The 23,559-nt window shown below is 42.3% G+C and overlaps 1 protein-coding gene across 2 annotated transcripts in view; it reads left to right on the top strand.

Annotated features, from left to right (window-relative positions):
• The window catches only part of lifr (LIF receptor subunit alpha), a 58,862-nt gene that overhangs the window by 13,374 nt on the left and 21,929 nt on the right, over positions 1-23,559 (top strand). For both annotated transcript variants that reach the window (XM_004910449.4, XM_002938191.5), the window contains exons 2-4: positions 14,501-14,662; positions 20,650-20,767; positions 23,348-23,496. In XM_004910449.4, the coding sequence (XP_004910506.2) occupies positions 14,587-14,662; positions 20,650-20,767; positions 23,348-23,496 (343 nt within the window). In that variant the 5' untranslated portion in view covers positions 14,501-14,586. The remainder of the gene's footprint in view (positions 1-14,500; positions 14,663-20,649; positions 20,768-23,347; positions 23,497-23,559) is intronic.

The raw sequence follows: 23,559 nt of genomic DNA on the forward strand, positions 1-23,559 counted from the left end.
CATCCAAGTATCAATGTGAATATGCAAAGAAGGAATGTTCTGTGAACAATTTGGCATCATACTGGATTAATTGAAATTTAATGGAAGCTAAAAATAAGTGATTTAGAAATAAATCAGGGCTATTTCCCCTTAAATAACACGAGACAGGGGTGTTTGAAAAGAGGCAGCAGGATAATGAATGGCAGTACTCAATAGCTTCCCTCGTCCTCTTCACTTTTAAGTGCTTCCCGTAGCTATTTATTGTACTTCTATTTATGTGCCTATAATTTAGACATTTGTCAGCTTAATGACTTTTTGATATCTAACTGCTGTGCAGATCTGACTGCAAAATGCTGCTGAAAGCACTTTGGCTCCATCTCTTGCCCTTTACCTGCCTGCCAAGGGTTTAAAATAATTCATCCACCTACAAACTGGGAAGCTGACATGCTGAGCCTTATACATGAGATTGGTACCATGCCCAACTGCTATGTGCAACGCAGGCAAAGCTTAGTAAGTAAGCAGAGCGCTTGAAGCAGCATCATGCAGTAAATAAATCAGTACTTAAGGTGGGCATCCTCAACGGGCCTTCCCAACCAACATCTGGCCTAAAATGCGGCAAAGGTCGATCGGGCAGGTTTGATTTTCCATTGGATGGGGACTTTTTAATGTGGTCCTCACTCCGATGGCACCTGTGTCTGCTGTTTTAATTCAGCAGTTTGACCCTAGGGCCAAACGATCAAATTAGCCCCATATCGGGCACCTTACTTTAACAGTGCTGGAGGGGGTCCAGGGGGTGCCACATCGTCAGTGTAGAGAGCGCAATTGTACTGGCTACTCTAGCATAGCCGAATTTCTGTTTTAAAAACTGGAATTTTGGTTCTTAAAGTTACCAGGAGAGGCTTTTTGCCGCCCCTGATATTGGGCGAAGATCACAACATTAATGGCCACCTTTACAGCTGAATCCAGTCTGTTTATCTTATCTGCCCAGGCTGTGCTACGTTCCTTTGTTTAGCAGGTTGTAGTAATTCCTGTCCATCTCTTCAGCCTTTACTTGTCTTGTATCTCTGTTTCCATTCAGTCTTTAAAGGACAACTGCAGACCACCAAATGATTAGGCTATTAAAGCATACCCCCCAACTGTCCCGCTTTTTTATGGCGCATTGCGGGACATTCATGGAACTATCTGGCACAGCGGGATGCGCTTGCTGTAGCCGGATGTTCTTGCTTCTTCTGCGGCTTTGTTATGCCTCTGCTTGTGCAGCGCGACAGGCCTTTTTATAAGGTTGCGCCTGTGGGTATGACGTCATTACGCATGGGGCGCAACCTTATAAAAAGGCCTGTCGCGCTGCACAAGGAGAGGCATAACAAAGCCGCAGACGAAGGCGGAGCACCTATGGGAGGTACTGTGATAGGGGGACACTGTGTATAGGGGCACTGTGTATTAGGGGCTACTGTGTATAGGGAGCACTGTGTATAGGGGGCACTGTGTATTGGGGGCTACTGTGTATTGGGGCTACTGTGTATTGGGGGCTACTGTGTATGGGAGGGTACTGTGTATGGGAGGGTACTGTGTATGGGAGGGTACTGTGTATTGGAGGGTACTGTGTATTGGAGGGTACTGTGTATTAGAGGGTACTGTGTATTGGAGGGTACTGTGTATTGGAGGGTACTGTGTATTGGAGGGTACTGTGTATGGGGGGGCTACTGTGTTTGGGGGGCTACTGTGTTTGGGGGGCTACTGTGTATAGGGGGCTACTGTGTATTGGAGGGTACTGTGTATGGGGGTAATCTGTATAGGGGGGTACTGTGTATGGGGGGGCAAAACTGGTACTTAGTTATAACTCACTTAACTGACTGCCTTCTCTCTATATTTGTATTTTATATGTAGGAGTTGCTATATTGTTTTCCTTAGGTCGTTCAGTATGAGGGTATAGAACATTTTCGTCTGCGCCCGCCATTTGATCTATATAAAAGGGGTATTTTTTTTAAAATGGGGCGTGGTAATTGGGGCATGGCCAAAAAATTTTTTTCAAACGTTGGGAGGTATGATTAAAGGAACAGTAACACCAAAACATGAAAATGTATCAAAGTAATAAAACTATAAAGTACTATTGCCCTGCACTGGTAAAGTTGTGTGTTTGCTTCATAATCAAAGCTGCTGTGTAGCCCCGGGGGCAGCCATTCAAAAAGAGAAAAGGCACAGGTTACATGACATAAATTAAACTCTGTAGAATACAGTGGTGTTTTATCTGTTTTTTAAATAAACTATAGTAGTGTTTCTGAAACAAACAAAGTTTTACTAGTGCAGGGCAGCAGTAGAGGTATGGGACCCATTATCCGGAAACCCATTATCTGGAAACCCATTATCCAGAAAGTTACGAATTACGGAATGGCCGTCTCCCAAAGACTCCATTATAAGCAAATAATTTTGATTTGTGAAAATAATTTCCTTTTTCTCTGTACTAATATAAAACAGTACTTTGTACTTGATCCCAACTTAGATATAATTACCCCTTATTGGGGGCAGAACAGCCCTATTGGGTTTATTTAATGGTTAAATGATTCCCTTTTCTCTGTAATAATAAAACAGTACCTGTACTTGATCCCAACTAAGATATAATTACCCCTTATTGGGGGCAGAACAGCCCTATTGGGTTTATTTAATGGTTAGATGATTTCCTTTTCTCTGTAATAATAAAACAGTACCTGTACCTGATCCCAACTTAGATATAATTACCCCTTATTGGGGGCAGAACAGCCCTATTGGGTTTATTTCATGGTTAAATGATTCCCTTTTCTCTGTAATAATAAAACAGTACATGTACTTGATCCCAACTAAGATATAATTACCCCTAATTGGGGCAGAACAGCCTTATTGGGTTTATTTAATGATTAAATGATTCCCTTTTCTCTGTAATAATAAAACAGTACCTGTACTTGATCCCAACTAAGATATAATTACCCCTTATTGGGGGCAGAAAAGCCCTATTGGGTTTATTTCATGGTTAAATGATTCCCTTTTCTCTGTAATAATAAAACAGTACCTGTACTTGATCCCAACTAAGATATAATTACCCCTTATTGGGGCAGAACAGCCCTATTGGGTTTATTTAATGGTTAAATGATTCTCTTTTCTCTGTAATAATAAAACAGTACCTGTACTTGATCCCAACTAAGATATAATTACCCCTTATTGGGGGCAGAACAGCCCTATTGGGTTTATTGAATATTTAAATGGTTTTTAGCAGACTTAAGGTATGGAGATCCAAATTGAGGAAAGATTCCTTATCCGGAAAACCCCAGGTCCCGAGCATTCTGGATAACAGGTCCTTACCTGTACATTAATTTTGAATTACTTTAAAACACTTTCATTTTTTGGATTAGGTTTTTGTACCTTACGTATTGCATGGGTATCTTGTTCTGCTTTACTGTTAGCTGATTCTCTCGGCTACTTTATTTTATTAAGTTGTTTCCATTTTTTTGGGGTAGATGGTCTGTGACACTCTCCTGCCATAAGATTAACCGGCCTCAAATGAACCTGCCAATCTGCCCAGGCATTAATATAAACTGTATTCAGGTGAATAGTTTTATGGTATAGCCAGTGGCGTAAATAGTAGGGATGTGGGGTGGTGTGACTGCACCCAGGCCTGCACCCCCGCGGGGCCCCAAGTAAAATGTTTGCATCCAAAACGACAATATTTCACATTATTCTGACGTCAGTCTCGCTTTAAGGGGATTAAAGAATTACAGGAGGCCTGCAGGCCGATACAGTAATGCTTCCCTGGGTGTTTGAGGATAAGAATGATCCATTTATGTTTTTATGTTTCCATTAGCTACAAGGGGAATCATAATAATATAGCCTATTTATATAGACAGAGCAGCTGGGTAGGCCCCATTGAGAAGCAGCAGACGGGCTGCCATAGAGCATGGAATGTGGGATGCACGGCACCAGGCTTAGAAAGCATCGGATTGAATAAACACTGAGTTACACACAGCGTGCAAGGAACATGAGGAAACCTGCTTGTTTATTTCCAGGACAGGAATTTCTTTGGAGGAGATGGGGAAATGAGTGCTGGATATGTCTGTAGGTGGCTGTGTATGGTTAGACAGGACAGTGAGCTCATACTCAGACATGCAGCTGCGATCCATTGTGCCGCCGCTGCTGCCTAATTAGGCATTGGTTCACCTATTCACACCCGTTGCTTTTAAATGTGCATATTTCCCAGCACGCTTTGGCAGTGTATGCATAATAGGTGCCACCAAGCTCAGTAAGGCTGTGTTCCTGGAGAGCTGCTTTTACCCCGTCTCTAAAGCCCCTATAGATCTCCCCCAAACTTACATAATGCTAAACTGCCACCACCTTTTCACCAATAGTTTATATAATCCTTTATTAGTGATAATGTCACTTACAACTGATGGCTCTTTGTAAATGGCACAGGGCTTGCTTGTGTCCCATCACCATTTGCTGTCATATATATATATCCTCTGGCACCGAACCTTTGAGTTAAGTTTTAGTATGATGTGGAGAATAATATTTTGATACAGTTTGTCTTCTTTTTTTTATTATTTGTAGTTTTTTGTTATTTCACTTTTTGTTTAGAAACTTTTCAGTTTGGAGTTTCTGGTTGCTAGGGTCCAAATTACCTTAGCAGCCAGGGAGTGCTTTGAATGAGATACTGTTATATGAGTAGGAGAGGACCTGAGCAGAAAAATAAGTTTTTAAAAAGTGATTGGCTACTGGCGTCAGCGACCCCCATTTAAAAGTTGGAAAGAGTCAGAAGAAGAAAGCAAATAATTTAAAATTGATAAGAAATAAATAATGAAGACCAATTGTAAAGTTGATTAGAATTGGCCACTCTATAACATACTAAAAGATCCGAAGGTGAACCACCCCTTTAAGGTGGGGGAAGCAGTGGGATTTCTGTGGATGTGGTTTGGGTGAACGTTGAGCAGAGTATGAATGGACAGTGTAAATAGGGGGCATGGCATTTATGCAAGGGGGTTTTTGTTTTCATTGGGGTCCCATTTACTTATTTAAAAGGCCCACAACCAAGGGGGCAAAGTGACCCAAAAAGGATTGTAGGGGGTGATGTGACTGATGAACACTCATGAATAAACGTGTTGGTACTATATAAAAATCAGCAGATAATAATAATAATAATAATATTTAATTAGAAGTGGCGGAGACAGGGAAAGGCCTTTCTGACTGCAGCGATGCATGATGACTGCCATTCACAAGAAACTGGCATGGGCCGATGTCACTTGGGGCACAGAAATGGAAGGATCCAACCATAGGGAGAAATCATAGCCTGTGCAGGGTGATACCATGTAATTATGCCAGTGTGGGTAATTAAAACACTTCTCACCATGCTCGAGCAATAGCAAACCCTTTCCAGTTACACCGCTAGTGCAGTTGTGTTTCCTTGTCGAATTCTGGAATAGATAAACATTGTGCACAATGAGTGCCGTGTATGAATAGAGCCTTTGTGTGCCAGCGCTGGAGGTAAAGCCCGTATCCAGGTGCCAGCAGATCTCGGCTGGCAGGTCCCGGAGGCCTAACGTTATTTGCAAAGCTACAGCAATTAATCACGTCACTTGACATTTATTACAACAGAGGCAGATGATCAGACAGTGTTTTTCTACTGAAGTGAGATTAAGGGGCCCATTCATTAAGTCCGAATGGGAAAAATTTGTATATTTTTTCTAACATTTAGAACTGTGCATAATTTCCACTATATTTTCGTTAAATTACGCAACTTTTTCGTGCTTTGCATCAATTTGTGAGACAAAATCGTATTTGTCGCAATGACTAAGAACGTTTCAGAATTTATTCAAGCTTGCTTATCGTGACTTTCTTTTGGCCAGGTTGGAGCTGCAGAGTGCCATTGAGCCCTATGGGAGACTTTCCTTGGGCCAGGTTGGAGCTGCAGAGTGCCATTGAGCCCTATGGGAGACTTTCCTTGGGCCAGGTTGGAGCTGCAGAGTGCCATTGAGCCCTATGGGAGGCTTTCCTTGGGCCGGGTTGGAGCTGCAGAGTGCCATTGATCCCTATGGGAGACTTTCCTTGGGCCAGGTTGGAGCTGCAGAGTGCCATTGAGCCCTATGGGAGGCTTTCCTTGGGCCGGGTTGGAGCTGCAGAGTGCCATTGAGCCCTATGGAAGGCTTTCCTTGGGCCGGGTTGGAGCTGCAGAGTGCCATTGATCCCTATGGGAGACTTTCCTTGGGCCGGGTTGGAGTTGCAGAGTGCCATTGAGCCCTATGGGAGACTTTCCTTGGGTCGGGTTGGAGCTGCAGAGTGCCATTGAGCCCTATGGGAGACTTTCCTTGGGCCGGGTTGGAGCTGCAGAGTGCCATTGAGCCCTATGGGAGACTTTCCTTGGGCCGGGTTGGAGCTGCAGAGTGCCATTGAGGCCTATGGGAGACTTTCCTTGGGCCAGGTTGGAGCTGCAGAGTGCCATTGAGTCCTATGGGAGGCTTCCAAAATCATGCATTGAAGGTTCAAAGTCAGAAAGGTTTTCATGCCATTTACAATCGGTCGGATACAAAAATTTCGTAACTTTCAAATCGCACCACAATATTTTCGTACGATCACGACACTAATTTTCGTGCAATTAATGCACATCAGAACCAAATTTTTCCAATTGTGCTTTTAAAAATTCGTACTTTGATAAATGTGCCCCTAGATGTAGAGCAGGGATCCCCAACCTTTTTTTACTTGAGAGCCACAGATATAAAAAGTGTTGGGGAGCCACACAAGCATTAAAAAAGTTCTTTGGTTATGCCAAATAAGGGCTGTGATTGGCTATTTGGTAGCCCCATGTGGACTGCTGGCCTGCAGGAGGCTCTGCTTGGAGTAAAACTGTGTCTCGGTGCTTTCAGAACTTGTCTCCAAGCCAGAAATATAAAAATGGGCACCTGCTTTGAGGCCTCTGGGAGCAACACCAAAGGGGGTGGAGAGCAACATGTTGCTCACAAGCCACTGGTTGGGGATGAGGAGTCTTTATATAGGCTTCATTGTGAGGAAATTCTCTGGAAAGTCATTGTTTAACTTTTATTGACATGCTTTTGCATATTATGGCTGCACAGGAGTCGGCATTGGTGCACTGGGTTTGATTCCTGTCAAGGAACTTTTCCAGTAGCTTGTATGTAGGAAACCCACAAAGACGTGATATAAAAACCCCTGGATAGTGTTGCGGCTGGAATCAAACCTAGGACCTCAGTGCTGCGAGGCACAGATTTTTAACTCCTCCTCTTAAACTCAATATTTGCAGCCATCTCTTGGCTCTGCCCTAAGAAACCATCTTTAACATGTCTACCAGATGTCCTGGCTGCCTTACAGCAATGTCTTATTCCTTGGAAGGGCCACAAGTAAGGAAGCTCTGGTGACTAAGGAATTCACGGTTTCCACTACACAAGCTTTGTCCATTTCCTCTGAAAAACAAAATTCCTGTGCAGAAATTACACTAGTAATTAGTGTAGAAAAGCAGAATAATGTTGGTAAATATAGGATGTGGGAGTGTGCACATATGTTGTTATAAATATACGTGTCTATATTTTCATATACAGATAATATATTTATTTTCTGCACATTGGTGGGTGGGTGATTGCAGTCGGCTGTTGCTATAAATTGTTAGCAGATTTAAACCAGGGCCAGTTCAGGTATAAAAAAGAGGAGCATCGGGCAGTGGTAAAAAGTAGGCGATTAGAATCACTTGGGGGGGGGGGGGCTGCCTAACAACTTGGCACCTTTCCTTTTCCTTTATTAATGTATATTGGAAAGTTGCTTAGAACATTTTCTTTTCATTTGGCTGAAAAACGTTTTTGGGTGGAGTTCTGCTTTAGTTGTGCCAGGGAGTTTTTATAATGCATTTGGGTATGTAATAATATGAATTTTCCTGTTTGGATAAACAAAATATTGGGTTTGTTGATCTTTGTATCTGGTTCATTAGCAGCCGCAGATGTAGAATTGGACCCGAGCTTGGAGCACATCTGTTGCTCTCTCCCAAAACGGCGCGTCGAGTCAGATTGTGAGTGTTTGTAGTCGGGTGCTTTGGGACGTGGTGTTAAACAACAAGTCATAACAAATGAATCCCTAAGATGCTGCTGCTGTGCGAGTCCTTGTGTGGATGTCTGCTGGTCTAAATGAGCAGCACAGCGCAGAAAACAGCGATACTAATTAATGCACTTCTGAGAATTTCCTGCTGCCATCGTGTTTAGGAACACTCTCTGTTTTACCTTCTACCCCATTCAGTACTATTTGCAGGCAGTCGTGCCCCATGTTTTTAATTTTGTTTTAATTGGCTGCTTATTAAAGCCTGCCTGTTCCCGATGGCTTTGTGGCATGATGGTTAAGTCCAGGGGTCCCCAAACTTGTTTTTACCCCTAAGCCACAATCAAACGTAAAAAGAATAAAATGAAAATTTTACCTGGGGGTACCAAATAAGGACTGTGATTGGTTATCTGTAGCCCCTATGTGGACTGGCAGCCTACAGGAGGCTCTGTTTGGCAGTGCACGTGGTCTTTATGCCTCCAAAACTTACCTCCTAAGCTAAAAATAAGCACCTTCTTTGAGGCCCCTGGGAATAACATCCAAGGGGTTGGGGAGCAACATGTTGCCCCTGAGCCACTGGTTGGGGACCACTGGATAAGTCTGTACTAGTGATGTGTGGGCCGGCCTGATACCTGCAGGTCGGGTGGGTTTGGGCCGACCGCAACACATCACATGCGCAACCTTACACTGCCGGCAGCTCACTTACGGCTTCTCTTTTTATAGGCGTGCGCCCTGAAAGCCCTGCCCCTTTTGTGACGTCATTGCGGGGCGAGCGCGGGTCTATAAATGGAGGGAGCCGGGTTGGGTTGGGAGAGGGTGGGTTAGCATCGGGTGCGGGTCGAGATTTTCTGGACCCACACATCACTAGTCTGTAGTAAAAAGTGAAATCAACTAGACTTGCTGTGTCAACTAGACCAGCTGGATGACTGGCGAAACGTCTTTAAGAAAAACACAAGTCCAATTGAATTGACTTATTACTACAGATATACCATGACCTTGAATAAGAATCTTCACAAACACTTGATGGCAAAGGTTGCTGGGAGTTATTTTTTCCTACAATCTAGTACTTGATTGGGCGCTATACACACCTAAAAATATGCCTATTATTTTATTTAAAAAAAAATCCCTATCTTCTTAAAAAGCAGTAAGGGAGAAAAAGTCTTGTTTTTATGCTCCTGCAATTAGCTGAGTTTAAACAGAGATAATAAGATCTGTATAAACAACCCCCTCCCCTCACCCTTTGGTTTACAGATAAACAGAGGTCCATTATGGAGATAGTTTGTTTGTTTGTGAACTGGTTGTTTGTGCAGCTGAATTATTTACTGGTAGGTCCATCCAGCACACATGAGGGGATTCACTAAAGCAAGAAAGTTCCATCTTAATATGCAAAAATGTTTTTTCTTGGACCGATTCGGCAGCTAATCGGCCCGTGTATGGGGAGAGCAGAGCGGCCTGGCCGACCGATATCTGGCCTGAAATTGGCCAGATCTCGATCGGCCAGGTTAGAAAATCTGGTCGGATCGGGGACCGCATCGGCTCGTTGATGCGGTCCCCGATCCGACTGCCCCATTGCCGCCCACATAATCCGATCGGATTATTTTTTTTTTTCACCTAAATGCTCCCCGATATCGCCCACCCATAGGTGGGGATATCGGGGGAAGATCCGCTCGCTTGGCGACATCGCCAAGCGAGCGGATCTGCTCGTGTATGGCCACCTTTAGTTTAAACAGAGATAATAAGATCTGTATAAACAATCCCCTCCCCTCACCCTTTGGTTTACGGATAAACAGAGGTCCATTATGCATATGGTTTGTTTGTGCACTGGTTGTTTGTGCACTGGTTGTTTGTGCTGCTGAATTATTTACTGGTAGGTCCATCCAGCACACATGAGGGAATTCACTAAAGCAAGAAAGTTCCATGTTAAAATGCAAAAATGTTTTTTTACAGTGATGTGTCAGATCAGTAAGGTGCTTGATGGTGTTTTAGCAGAAAACAAAATACAAAGTGACTGAATTTAGTAGAAGATTGATTAAGAGACTGATCCCATTGGTTCTTGCAAGCAAAGTGAACATTAGAGGTAGTTTTGGATGGTCTTTGCCTTGTTTTTCTACCCAATTTTCCATCAGCCTATGAGTTTGTATGTGTTTGTAGCAGGTAAATTAGCGGATGCTCCTGTAGCCATGCGGGGGACAGACATTATTCATCCAAATAAAAGTTCCGGCTCATTAACATGATTAGTCTAGTAAAGAGTCCGGCCAGGATATTTACAGGAGATTAAGATGAGTAGTTGTCACTGTAGCCCGTGCCTGTTCTGTATGGTTTAACTGTTTATTGCATCTTCCAGTTACACATCATTACATGTATATTTATGTCAATGGAAAAGTTCACTCTTAAATTAGCTCTGGGCATGATGCAGATAAAGGGAATCTAAGCATGGCTGCAGCTGGTTTTATTTATTGTGGCTTGGGGAATGGTTTGTTCCTTGTCTCTGCAAAGAATGCTATCTGGCTGCTATGGTCACTTGTTATTTTTACTTTATTCTCTTCAACTCAAAGGAAACTATACCCCCAGAATGAATACTTAACCAACAGATAGTTTATATTATGTTAAGTGACCTATTAAAGAATCTTGCCAAACTGGAATATATATCAGTAAATATTGGCCTTTTACTTCCTTTCCCTTGAGCCGCCATTTAGTGATGGGCTGTGTGCTCCCTCAGAGATCAGCTGACAGGAAATAATGCAGCTCTAACTGTAACAGGAAGTAGTGTGGGAGTAAAAGGCAGAACTCTGCCCATTCATTGGCTGATGGGGCCTAGCATGTATGTGTGCCTTGGCTTGTTTGTGTGCACTGTGAATCCTATGATCCCAGGGGGCGGTCCTTAATTCTTAAAACGGCAGTTTTCTATTTAGGATTCTCCAATGGCACATACTACTAAAAAAGTATACTTTTATAAAAATGGTTAATTTAGATGAAGCAGGGTTTTACATATGAGCTTGTTTATGCAATATATTTTTATAGAGACCTACATTGTTTAGAGCTATAGTTTTCCTTTAATAAGCTGTAAAAGGCCCCCATTACTACAAACTAGTGATGGGCAGGTCACTTCTTCTTGACCCTCATCGACCCTAATCTGCCAAACTTCCAGCCTGACCCGGTGAGTCACCTGTATTTTTAGACCCGGGCCGGGCCCCCATAAAGGAGTAGAGCTGGCGTGCACCTATGAATACAGGCTACTAGAGGCAGAAGTGGGGAATTGTAAGGCCAAGGATGGGGTGGGCGAAGGAAATGTTAAAACAAACCCGTTCACAACCTACAGAGCATGTGTGGATGAATCCGCCCAACCAACATATCATTACTTCAGCCATATATATGTACTTAAATATCTAAATGTCTTATCTGTAGTAGTGCAGCATAGACGTAAGTTGTAAATGTATATAAACAGAATTTTAATATAATAATTTGATATATGATGGTAAAACAAATTAACAAACCACACATAAACCCTTTATATAATGAGCTTCTCCTTATTTCAGAGCCCTCTCAAAGGCTGCTATTTAGGAAAGGGGTTGGGTTTGTTTATACAAAGCTTCTATAAATCTGACCATGAGACCTGTTATCCAGAATGCTCAGGACCAGGGTCGGCCTGGGCCAATGGGGCACCAGGAAAAAACCCAGGGTGGCCCCAGCAGCACAAGCCCGATCCCAGTTGGCGTTCCACGGCCGCCGGTGTCCCTCCCCTGTCAGGTCACATCGGGCAGGTGGCGGGGGCCTGTTCCATGGTTCTGACTTTGCGATTCTGCTGTGTTGTTTCTGCAGGCAGAACCCGTAGTGTCTCAGCCAGACAGTTACTGCTTTCAGTAGCAGTTATATTTTGAATGGAGTTCCCCTTTAACCTATTGGCATATATTTTGTGGAACATTTATAGAATAACAAAGTACAAGTAAAACCTTACTAAGAAGTAGGCAGCATTTGACCTGCCGCGTTTCATACTTGTATGTGCCAAGCCTTAATAATCTCTATCTGTAGATATGCCTGTGCGTTGGCAGCCTAGTAATTGCTACAGACCAAACAAATATCTGCTTGTATGACGGAAGCTGCACAACTCATTGCCGAGTCTGTATAAACAAACCTTTGTGCTTTATTGAATGTTTATATTAAACAGCAATGCTAACAATGCTATTACTAATACTAAAGGGGATGTTAACCCAAACATTCTAAAAGAAGATTCTAAGCAACTTCCAAACATACATTCATTACAAATTTTCTATGGTTTTTAGAGTGAAAATTATAAATTAAATGAAATTGTAAATGAAATAGCTATTGAGAGCAGTATTTTATTTTTAACCATTTCTGCATTGCTGGTTCTGTCTCTTGAAACAATGTAGTAGAAGCCAGCCCTGCCTGCTTCTTCCAAGGTCTCTTAAAGGGGTTGTCACCTTGAAATTTGCTATTAGTATGATTGTATGTTTAAATTATATTTTTTAGTATATATAAGGTATGGAGATCCCTTATCCGGAAACCCACAGATCCTAAGCATTCTGGGTATCAGGTCCCATGCCTGTAATTTTAATTTTTAGAAATTATTTCCCTTTTCTCTGTAATAATAAAACAGTACCTGTACTTGATCCCAACTAAGATATAATTACCCCTTATTGGGGGCAGAACAGCCCTATTGGGTTTATTTCATGTTTAAATGATTCCCTTTTCTCTGTAATAATAAAACAGTACCTGTACTTGATCCCAACTAAGATATAATTACCTCCTATTGGGGGCAGAACAGCCCTATTGGGTTTATTTAATGGTTAAATGATTCCCTTTTCTCTGTAATAATAAAACAGTACCTGTACTTGATCCCAACTAAGATATAATTACCCCTTATTGGGGGCAGAACAGCCCTATTGGGTTTATTTCATGGTTAAATGATTCCCTTTTCTCTGTAATAATAAAACAGTACCTGTACTTGATCCCAACTAAGATATAATTACCCCTTATTGGGGGCAAAACTGTCCTATTGGGTTTATTTAATGGTTAAATGATTCCCTTTTCTCTGTAATGTATGTATGTATAACTTTATTTATAAAGCGCCACAAGGGTACGCAGCGCTGTACAGTCTTACAGAATACAAAATTACACACAGGGAGGACGAGTAATATAATAAATAAATACAATAAATACATATATGTATGTATATATATATATATATAAGTGCCATGTGGTATGAGACACAGTAGGAAGGAGGTCCCTGCCCCGTAGAGCTTACAATCTAAGTGGTTGGGTTACACACAGGCACAAACTGGAAGGTTTAATAAAACAGTACCTGTACTTGATCCCAACTAAGATATAATTACCCCTTATTGGGGGCAGAACAGCCCTATTGGGTTTATTTAATGGTTAAATGATTCCCTTTTCTCTGTAATAATAAAACAGTACCTGTACTTGATCCCAACTAAGATATAATTACCCCTTATTGGGGGCAGAACAGCCCTATTGGGTTTATTTAATGGTTAAATGATTCCCTTTTCTCTGTAATAATAAAACAGTACCTGTACTTGATCCCAACTAAGATATAATTACCCCTTATTGGGGGCAGAACAGCCCTATTGGGTTTATTTCATGGTTAAATGATTCCCTTTTCTCTGTAATAATAAAACAGTACCTGTACTTGATCCCAACTAAGATATAATTAACCCTTATTGGGGCAGAACAACCCTATTGGGTTTATTTAATGGTTAAATGATTCCCTTTTCTCTGTAATAATAAAACAGTACCTGTACTTGATCCCAACTAAGATATAATTACCCCTTATTGGGGCAGAACAGCCATATTGGGTTTATTTCATGGTTAAATGATTCCCTTTTCTCTGTAATAATAAAACAGTACCTGTACTTGATCCCAATTAAGATATAATTAATGTTTATTGGATGCAAAAAAATCCTATTGGGTTTAATCAATGTTTTATTGATTTTTTAGTAGACATTCTGGATAACGGGTCCTATACTTGTACATTCTTTTTAAATCATTTTTAGCAGACTTAAAGTATGGCAATACAAATTACAGAAGGATCCCTGATTTGGAAAACCCCAGGTCCTGAGTATTCTGGATAATAGATCCCATACCTGTGATACCTTTTTTCACTTGTTACTTTTTTATTGTTATATCACTGAATGAAAGTCAAAGTAAACCGTAAACAGAGTAAATATGAAATAACTCCCAGCAGCTGTGGGATGGGGGGGATTGGGATGTTGTACAGCAGTGTGTGGCACGTGGGAGTTTGTGTGATCACTGACCCAATGAAAGCAAATGATCCATTGAGAGAAAAATGTCTGAAATCTCTATTCCCACGGGGATGCTGGGATTTGTAGTTTAGTAACATATGGAGAAGATAGAATGTCCCAGAGATGGTTAAAATCATAATTTTGTTTTTCTCATAAACAACATTAATATGAAGCATATTTTTTTCCACTTGCAGGCATTTTCTGTTTGGGTGGGAGATGCAGCCGGCTTTCTGGCTGACATAAGCTCTGGCAGCCGCGGGGAGACCGACTTGGTAGGAGAATGAAGGAAAAGCTGCACTGCTGCCTTCTCCTTGCTGTGGTTTTCTGCTGGGTGCCAAGTCCCACCAAGACTCAAGGTGAGTGCACCCTCCTCATCATACTCGGGTGGCTGTATCACTGCTATACATCATGTCTGCTCATGGGGGTTTGGGACAGAAATGCCAAATTCTACAGTTTTGGGGATTAAAAGTATTAAAATGTTTGTGTTTTCAATTTGGACCAGTGGCAAATGCTCTAAATTGCCCTTCTGTTGCCCTGAATGTTAATATCCTAATTATAGTCATTTTGCCAGATTTTGGTATGGTGCCCCCCCACCCCTACTTTTAAGCTGGATCTAAATGGAGGAGGAAGCACAGAAGGGGAGAGTTTTAAAGGACAAGAAAACCCTGATTAGGGGATGCCAGTTGTTAGCCCCACACCCCCAATAAATCCAATCCACAATTTAGAAAGTGACATATTTATTTATTTATTTTAGGAAGCATCGCCCCAGGAAAAAAACAAGCACTCGCTGGGGCGGTACCTACCCTACTGGCTCCCCAAGTGCAGCCAGGATTGTAATGACGGGCATAGGTAAAGTCGGACCGGGGACCGCATCAACGAGCCGATGCGGTCCCCGGTCCGCCTTTACCTATGCCCGTCATTATAATTCGATCGTTTGGCCCCAAGTGAGCGGATCTGCCAGTGTATGGGGACCTTTAGCACTTACTGTGGTGGTACCTAACCTACTGGCTCCCCCAGGGGTGGGGTTTCTAGTTTTTAAGTATAATATTCCCTGATTGGATTAAGTTGGACCAAGGTGGGTTCAAGTCCGACCAGTGCATCACTATTGTGGAGGCTAATGCATCGGCACTTTAAAGGGACCATTCACTAACCGTCAAATTTTTTTTTATTCCAATCTGCTAAAATTTGCTGAAAAAAAGTTGCGACTTTTCTGAGATTTACTACGCCGAAAAACTAAAACTTGCTGAGATTACAGAGAAGTCAATGGCAGATGTCCCTTCCCTGGAGGATCCTTGCTTTGCTTCAAAATGTTAGAGGTTTTGGATGTTTGACGCTAGTGGTTTCACATCAGAATTCTGCAACTTTTCCCGGACTGAATTTTTCAGTTCAGGCTTTTTGTAAGGCATTTGTGGGAACGAGTTTATTCAAAATAAAAAAAAAAAAAATGAGAAATGTTTTAGTAAAACTCAAAATGTTCGTAAATCTGCCTCCCAAGTGTTCACACCAGCATATTTGTTTCTGTTATGAAAGAAGAATAGCTGCTGAGCAAATAAATATGGCAATGTCCATGTATATATGTAAATATGCAGGGACAGGGGACGTTCTGTGCGCAAAGTGATCCTTTTACACACACAGCTGCCTGTTGAAGTTCAAGGGAGGCCAGAAACAGTCTAAATAGGGTACATTTTCCATTGAATGCATCCTCGCAAGGCAAATTGAAATTTTCTGCAGCTGGTAAATACTACATCTGTCCATTTGGAAGCCATCTGTTTCCGCTCAGAAGCCTCTGCTTAGTGTGACCGCAAAGGAAGAAAATCACTTGGGCTGTGGGGACTTATTACTGAGAGGCAATACATGGAATTAGAGTGAAAAACAACCATTAAAGTAAAAAATAAAAACCAGTGCCGGTAAATCTGCACTTAGGTAAATGGGAAAGTATCGAGCGCAGGAAAGTGGTTAACATAAAAGCCAGCCACACGGCTGTAACATCGTAATAAATCCACTGTGATTAAATAAAACCCCTGTTTTATTGGTGGGAAGGGAGGGACAGGTGCTCCCACTAACAGCACTCGGCATTATGGGAGTTGTAGTTGATCAGCTGAAGGCAATAACAGTGCTGAATGGTGCTTCGCTGGGGGTTGCGGTTGCCATAAACCTTTACATAAAGGGGTCAGGGTGTTGGTAAACTGTGAATTTACAAGGAAAAATGTTACATTTTTTAAAACAAACAGCAGTGATTTTCTGCAGTGAGTCACAGTGAATAAAGAATATAAACTTGGCAGAGCGAGTCCCAGTGATTTATGGCTTATTTAGTAACGTGCTTCTACTTGACTTTAGTCATGCTTCCCCGATTCGCTGCTGGTTACTGATCTACTATACTGGTATGTAGGGATAGAGAGGGACAGGATAGAATGTGTGGGAATTCTTATAGCCCTCCAACTCCCCATTGATTCTGAGTAACACAGCAGAATGCAATATAACACACAGAGCAATCTCTTGTATCAGTTATGGGGAATGTGTTAGCATCTTACACAGCTTCCCATAGCAACCAAACAATTTGAATCTTTCAGGGTCCATTTATATGAAAGGTGGGCATTTACACTGATCCCTGCTATCCCACAGCCACAGTCCCTTCCCAGAGGCTATTATCCCCCCACTGCTACTATAGGCACCATCTCTCCCTACTATACCTGCTATCCCACAGCCCCAGTCCCTTCCCAGAGGCTATTATCCCCCCACTGCTACTATAGGCACCATCTCTCCCTACTATACCTGCTCTCCCACAGCCCCAGTCCCTTCCCAGAGGCTATTATCCCCCCACTGCTACTATAGGCACCATCTCTCCCTACTATACCTGCTCTCCCACAGCCCCAGTCCCTTCCCAGAGGCTATTATCCCACTGCTACTATAGGCACCATCTCTCCCTACTATACCTGCTATCCCACAGCCCCAGTCCCTTCCCAGAGGCTATTATCCCCCCACTGCTACTATAGGCACCATCTCTCCCTACTATACCTGCTATCCCACAGCCCCAGTCCCTTCCCAGAGGCTATTATCCCCCCACTGCTACTATAGGCACCATCTCTCCCTACTATACCTGCTATCCCACAGCCACAGTCCCTTCCCAGAGGCTATTATCCCCCCACTGCTACTATAGGCACCATCTCTCCCTACTATACCTGCTATCCCACAGCCACAGTCCCTTCCCAGAGGCTATTATCCCCCCCACTGCTATATACTATAGGCACCATCTCTCCCTACTATACCTGCTATCCCACAGCCCCAGTCCCTTCCCAGAGGCTATTATCCCCCCACTGCTACTATAGGCACCGTCTCTCCCTACTATACCTGCTATCCCACAGCCACAGTCCCTTCCCAGAGGCTATTATCCCCCCACTGCTACTATAGGCACCGTCTCTCCCTACTATACCTGCTATCCCACAGCCCCAGTCCCTTCCCAGGGGCTATTATCCCCCCACTGCTACTATAGGCACCATCTCTCCCTACTATACCTGCTATCCCACAGCCCCAGTCCCTTCCCAGGGGCTATTATCCCACTGCTACTATAGGCACCATCTCTCCCTACTATACCTGCTATCCCACAGCCCCAGTCCCTTCCCAGAGGCTATTATCCCCCACTGCTACTATAGGCACCATCTCTCCCTACTATACTTGCTATCCCACAGCCCCAGTCCCTTCCCAGAGGCTATTATCCCCCCACTGCTACTATAGGCACCATCTCTCCCTACTATACCTGCTATCCCACAGCCACAGTCCCTTCCCAGAGGCTATTATCCCCCCACTGCTACTATAGGCACCATCTCTCCCTACTATACCTGCTATCCCGCAGCCATAGTCCCTTACCAGAGGCTATTATCCCCCCACTGCTTCTATAGGCACCATCTCTCCCTACTATACCTGCTATCCCACAGCCCCAGTCCCTTTCCAGAGGCTATTATCCCCCCACTGCTACTATAGGCACCATCTCTCCCTACTATACCTGCTATCCCACAGCCCCAGTCCCTTCCCAGGGGCTATTATCCCCCCACTGCTACTATAGGCACCATCTCTCCCTACTATACCTGCTATCCCACAGCCCCAGTCCCTTCCCAGAGGCTATTATCCTCACTGCTGTATTAGTCTTTTACTTGCACAGTTAAAAAGATTACTTAGGGCTTTGTTTTTAAGATTTACACACCCTTCCTACTTAAAGCTGCTGTTCTGTGGGGGCAGTGTAAGGCTTTAGAATCTTTTTACACCCCTAAAGACAACTTTGCCTCTAGCTGCCAAATCTTTGTGTGTGGGTAAGAGTATACTTTGATAGACCTATCCTTATTCTGTTCCTTTGCTTATCTGTAGCCACACAATTTAAGCCTGTACTGAGGGAATCCCAGTGCTGTAACTTACCCAATACATTTGTTGCTTATGAGAGCCCAATATGGTTGTGTTTTGGCACAGATTAGCTTTTTTTTTTTAATGTTGTTTTCCTGTGTTCCAGTGTAATCCTCAGTTGCAATTGCTTTCAACATCCTCATTGCAGTATAAATATTTAGTCACACACAGGCATGCCATTATATCAGCCACAAATCACTGTGAATCAGTTCTTTGCTTGCTGCCAATTCAAAAATAGACCTTGTTCCAGGATCAAATGGGAATGTTCCTAGATTTACATGTAAAACTCAAGTGTGTGTGTGTCTGTGCCTGTTTGTATGAGTTTGTATGTGTGTGTGTCTGTGCCTGTTTGTATGAGTTTGTATGTGTGTGTGTCTGTGCCTGTTTGTATGAGTTTGTATGTGTGTGTGTCTGTGCCTGTTTGTATGAGTTTGTATGTGTGTGTGTCTGTGCCTGTTTGTATGAGTTTGTATGTGTGTGTGTCTGTGCCTGTTTGTATGAGTTTGTATGTGTGTGTGTCTGTGCCTGTTTGTATGAGTTTGTATGTGTGCGTGTCTGTTTGTATGAGTTTGTATGTGTGTGTGTCTGTGCCTGTTTGTATGAGTTTGTATGTGTGTGTCTGTGCCTGTTTGTATGAGTTTGTATGTGTGTGTGTCTGTGCCTGTTTGTATGAGTTTGTATGTGTGTGTGTCTGTGCCTGTTTGTATGAGTTTGTATGTGTGTGTCTGTGCCTGTTTGTATGAGTTTGTATGTGTGTGTGTCTGTGCCTGTTTGTATGAGTTTGTATGTGTGTGTGTCTGTGCCTGTTTGTATGAGTTTGTATGTGTGTGTCTGTGCCTGTTTGTATGAGTTTGTATGTGTGTGTGTCTGTGCCTGTTTGTATGAGTTTGTATGAGTGTGTCTGTGTAATTGGGAGCTGGTGGGTCAGTGTGTTTATTATGTGGGATCAAGTTGGGTTAAGGAAACATTAAAAGTTAAGTGACTAAATGCAGCCACAGGAACCGGACTGATGATTATTTTTCCATTTATAAAAAAGGGACTTTCATTTTTAAATTGTAAGATCTTTTTTTTCCAGGGGCTTCTTTACATCATGTATTGTCTTTTTTGTATGTAATCTGTGTGTTCAGTGGAATATGTTCACACCCCAATTACCACACCCCATTTTTTTAAAAAAATACTCCTTTTATATAGATGAAATGGTGGGATCAGACACAAATGTGCTATACCCTCATACTGTACTACAAGGAAAACAATATAGCAACTCCTACATATAAAATACAAATATAGAGAGAAGGCAGTTATAATTGAGTTATAACTATGTACCAGTTTTGCCCCCCCATACACAGTACCCCATACACAGTGCCCTCAATGGCCCCATAGACAGTGCCCCCATAGACAGTAGCCCCCACACCAATGCTTTGCTATACCTGTAACCTTGTCATAAGCTAAGGGGGGCACTGAATAAAGGGCCCTAAACTTTTTCTGAATTTTGCTTAGTGCAGACAGGGCTTCCATCAGAAATTTTAAGGACCCCATAATTCCTACTCCCTTTTATACCCTAAGGGGGACTGTTATTCTACTTCTGCCTGCCCTGGGGTCCCTGGGAAGAGTGGCCCTACCAGCTAAGTATAATGGGACCCAAATTTGTCCAGGAAACCTCACTGCAGTGTCCATCAGAAGTGAAACATTGCTTAGAATGACATTGTGTTCTGTTATTGGGTAGATTAAGTCTTGTGATGGACACTACTGCAGGTCTTTGTGGGCACTGAGTGGCTAGTAGCCCAGAATCAACATTTGTGCCCTGAGAGTGGCTGAAGCTCAGCAATTTCAGAAGGAGGGGGTTTGGATTCCTCAGACTTAAAATGGCAAAAATTGAATATTATCCCTTGTTACTGATGTGACTGCTCCTTGTTGTTCTGATGCAGACAGTGATACCTTTCTCCTGTTTCAGATTCCCCAGGATTCTTTCAGAACCTGCAATGCTTCACACACAATCTAGAGACTCTCGTCTGCTCCTGGGATACACCAAACGCTACCAAATCAGATATTCTCTATCAGATTTGCTATAGGTGAGTTATGATGCATGCAGTACATACTTCCTTGGCACATTACTAAGTGTAAACTAAGTATAGACATGGGTATAGTATCAGGAGTAGTGACATGCAGCAGAGTCCTGTGTTTAATGCTCTGTCAGTTACAGTATAATACCAGGAGTAGTCAAACAGAGTAAAGTTGTGTGTTTATGGTGTATGCAGCCTGTTACTTACATACGTATAATACAAGGAGTAGTGACATGCAGCAGAGCCGTGTGTTCATGCTGTATGTAACCAGTTTGTTACATGAGTATAATAGGAGTAGTTATAAAGTGTATGTTCATGCTGTATGCAGCTTGTTGGTGAATGTGAAAGTGCCCCACATACAGTACCACCTTTATACAGACAAGGAATGGAGCTATAGCCGTTACTCTCGTCTTAACACCCACGCTAACATAACATATCACTAACAAGTTATCATGTTACCCCTAGCTTGCCCTTTCTAAACTGGGCTGTTGAAATAGCAGGTGTTTAGAGTAATGTATTCGAGTTATAATACCAGTCTAAGGCATGGAAGTTTGAACCTGTTTATACTAAGGATAGAACCACCCCAGAGGGATAATTATTCCTAATCTTTCTGCTGTCAATCTATGAATCTAAAGGTCTGTAGCCACCCATTATAAAAAAAAAACTAAAGTGCTGCCCCTTCAACTTAAATTACAGTGACCCCTAGTGGCAGACAGAGTAATGTAATGGAAACATATTGTGAGAGAGACTGGAAAAGCCACTAGAGTTGCATTCTGTTATAGGGATGTAAACAGTATGTAGCAAACTGTCTGCATAAAGGACCTGTAGCTTATACGCTTGCTGGCATGTAAATGGTTAAATAACCCAGTATGGTAATTAGTCTAGTGCCAGGCATTGAATACAGAATACAAATGTGTTTATTGAAAACACATTGCAGCGCTGGTTTCATAGCATTCTGGATAATGTATCTAGTGGTGGGTCAGATACCCAATTGCAGATGTGAGTATGGGTGTAGTTCAGGCTCCTCAAAGTGGCGGTTTCTGTCTCAATTGCCACCGTCCCCCCACCCTCTGTTTATCACATTTGGGTTTATGCTAACTTTTGATTTTTGATCTTGTCCCATTTAATGGTGACTATTGAGTAAACCACAAATAAAGCAGTTGTTGAATGGGTCGGGTAGCAGTTTCCCCAGTGGGTAAAAATACAAGTGCAAGCTGCAAGACTCTTCTTTAAATACTGATCTGGAGACACGGCTATGGGGAGGGCAGAGCCCAGTTACACCACCCGGATGCTTGATGTGAGCCTCAGCTAAGCCTCTTACAGGATTTATTTTCCCTTGTATCACCTATTAATCCGACGATTGCACTCATACTGCTTTAATATTCTGAAATTCTGCATCTAAGCGGAAATGAATCTCCATTTTTCATCACTTGCCTTATACTGCATTGCACAGGGGTATGGGCCTCAGGGTGTAAAGCCGCATCTCATACCTATTTCATTTAGTGGCCTAGCAGAAGGGGGGTGTATAGTTTGGACACAGTATTATGTTCTCTCTCAGGCCAACCTGACATATTCTAAAGGATATGTAAAACAAATAATTGTTGAAAGGAGAAGGATAGGTATCATATTAAATATTAGGCACCCCCCAGTAATTGTAATCACTTACCTGATATCCAGAACCAGTGCTCCTGTTAGCAGAAAACCCCCAGATCTCAAAGGAAGAAGAGGATCTCTCGCTTGCAGGTACCCCGGGTCGGTGCAGTTTTCTGCTAATGGGAGCACCAACCCAGGGTATCAGGTAAGTGATTTTAAATCACTGGGGGGGTGTCTAACTTTTGGCACCCGCAGTGATTGTTCCTTTCCTTCTCTGTTAAAGTGCTCTTCTGAGCATTAAAGGGGTTGTTCACCTTTAAAATAACTTTTAGTATGTTGTAGAGTGTTTTATTCTGAAACAATTTGCAGTTGCTCTTCATATTTCATTATTTGTGGTTTGTGAATTTAGCTTTTTATTTGGCAACTCTTCAGTTTGTAAATTTAGCAGCTATATGGTTCCTAGGGTCCAAATTACCCTAGCAACCAGGCTTTGGTTTAAATGAAAAAATGGAATATGGAGTGGGTCTGAATAGAAAGATAAGTAATAAAAAGTAATAATAACAATAAAATTGTAGCCTCACAGAGCAATAGTGTTTTGGCTGCTGGGGTCAGGGACTGCCATTTGAAGAAAAAAAAAACTGTAAAAGCTCAAAAAAATGAAGACTAAATCAAAAGTTGCTAAGAATTGGCCATTCTATATGATATATTTCATATATATATATATATATATATAATTTGCAAGATATTAGTATTTTTTTACATTTTTAATATAGTGAAACTAAAACAACAGCAGCACCACATGTGATGTTTTTCTGGTCAGTTCTAAGCAGAGGGACATCACATGACTTTCACGATGCGATTTTCTGCCGACTGCAGCCAGCAGATGGTGCTAATTTGGCCACCACAGTTTCTAGATCACTTTCAGAAAGCTTGGTTATTCTCTTTTACATTTACATTTTACATAACTTTTACATTTGTTTTCTTATTTCTTTTTAGCGCTTCTAAGCCTCCTTCATGTTTCAATACCAGCAAAAGTGCGCTGGAAGTGGAGTTTGAAACGATTGCGCCGTTGAGGATAACTATAAAAGCTAGCAATGTTCAGGGAACTCCCGAAATAACATTTCAGAAAACTATGCAAGATATTCGTAAGTATTTCTTACATTTATTTTTATTAGTTAAAATGCTTAAAGGAGAAGTAAAGCCTAACT

The sequence above is a fragment of the Xenopus tropicalis genome, chromosome 1 (genome assembly GCF_000004195.4).
Source record: "Xenopus tropicalis strain Nigerian chromosome 1, UCB_Xtro_10.0, whole genome shotgun sequence".
In the NCBI taxonomy this organism is placed as follows: Eukaryota; Metazoa; Chordata; class Amphibia; order Anura; family Pipidae; genus Xenopus; species Xenopus tropicalis.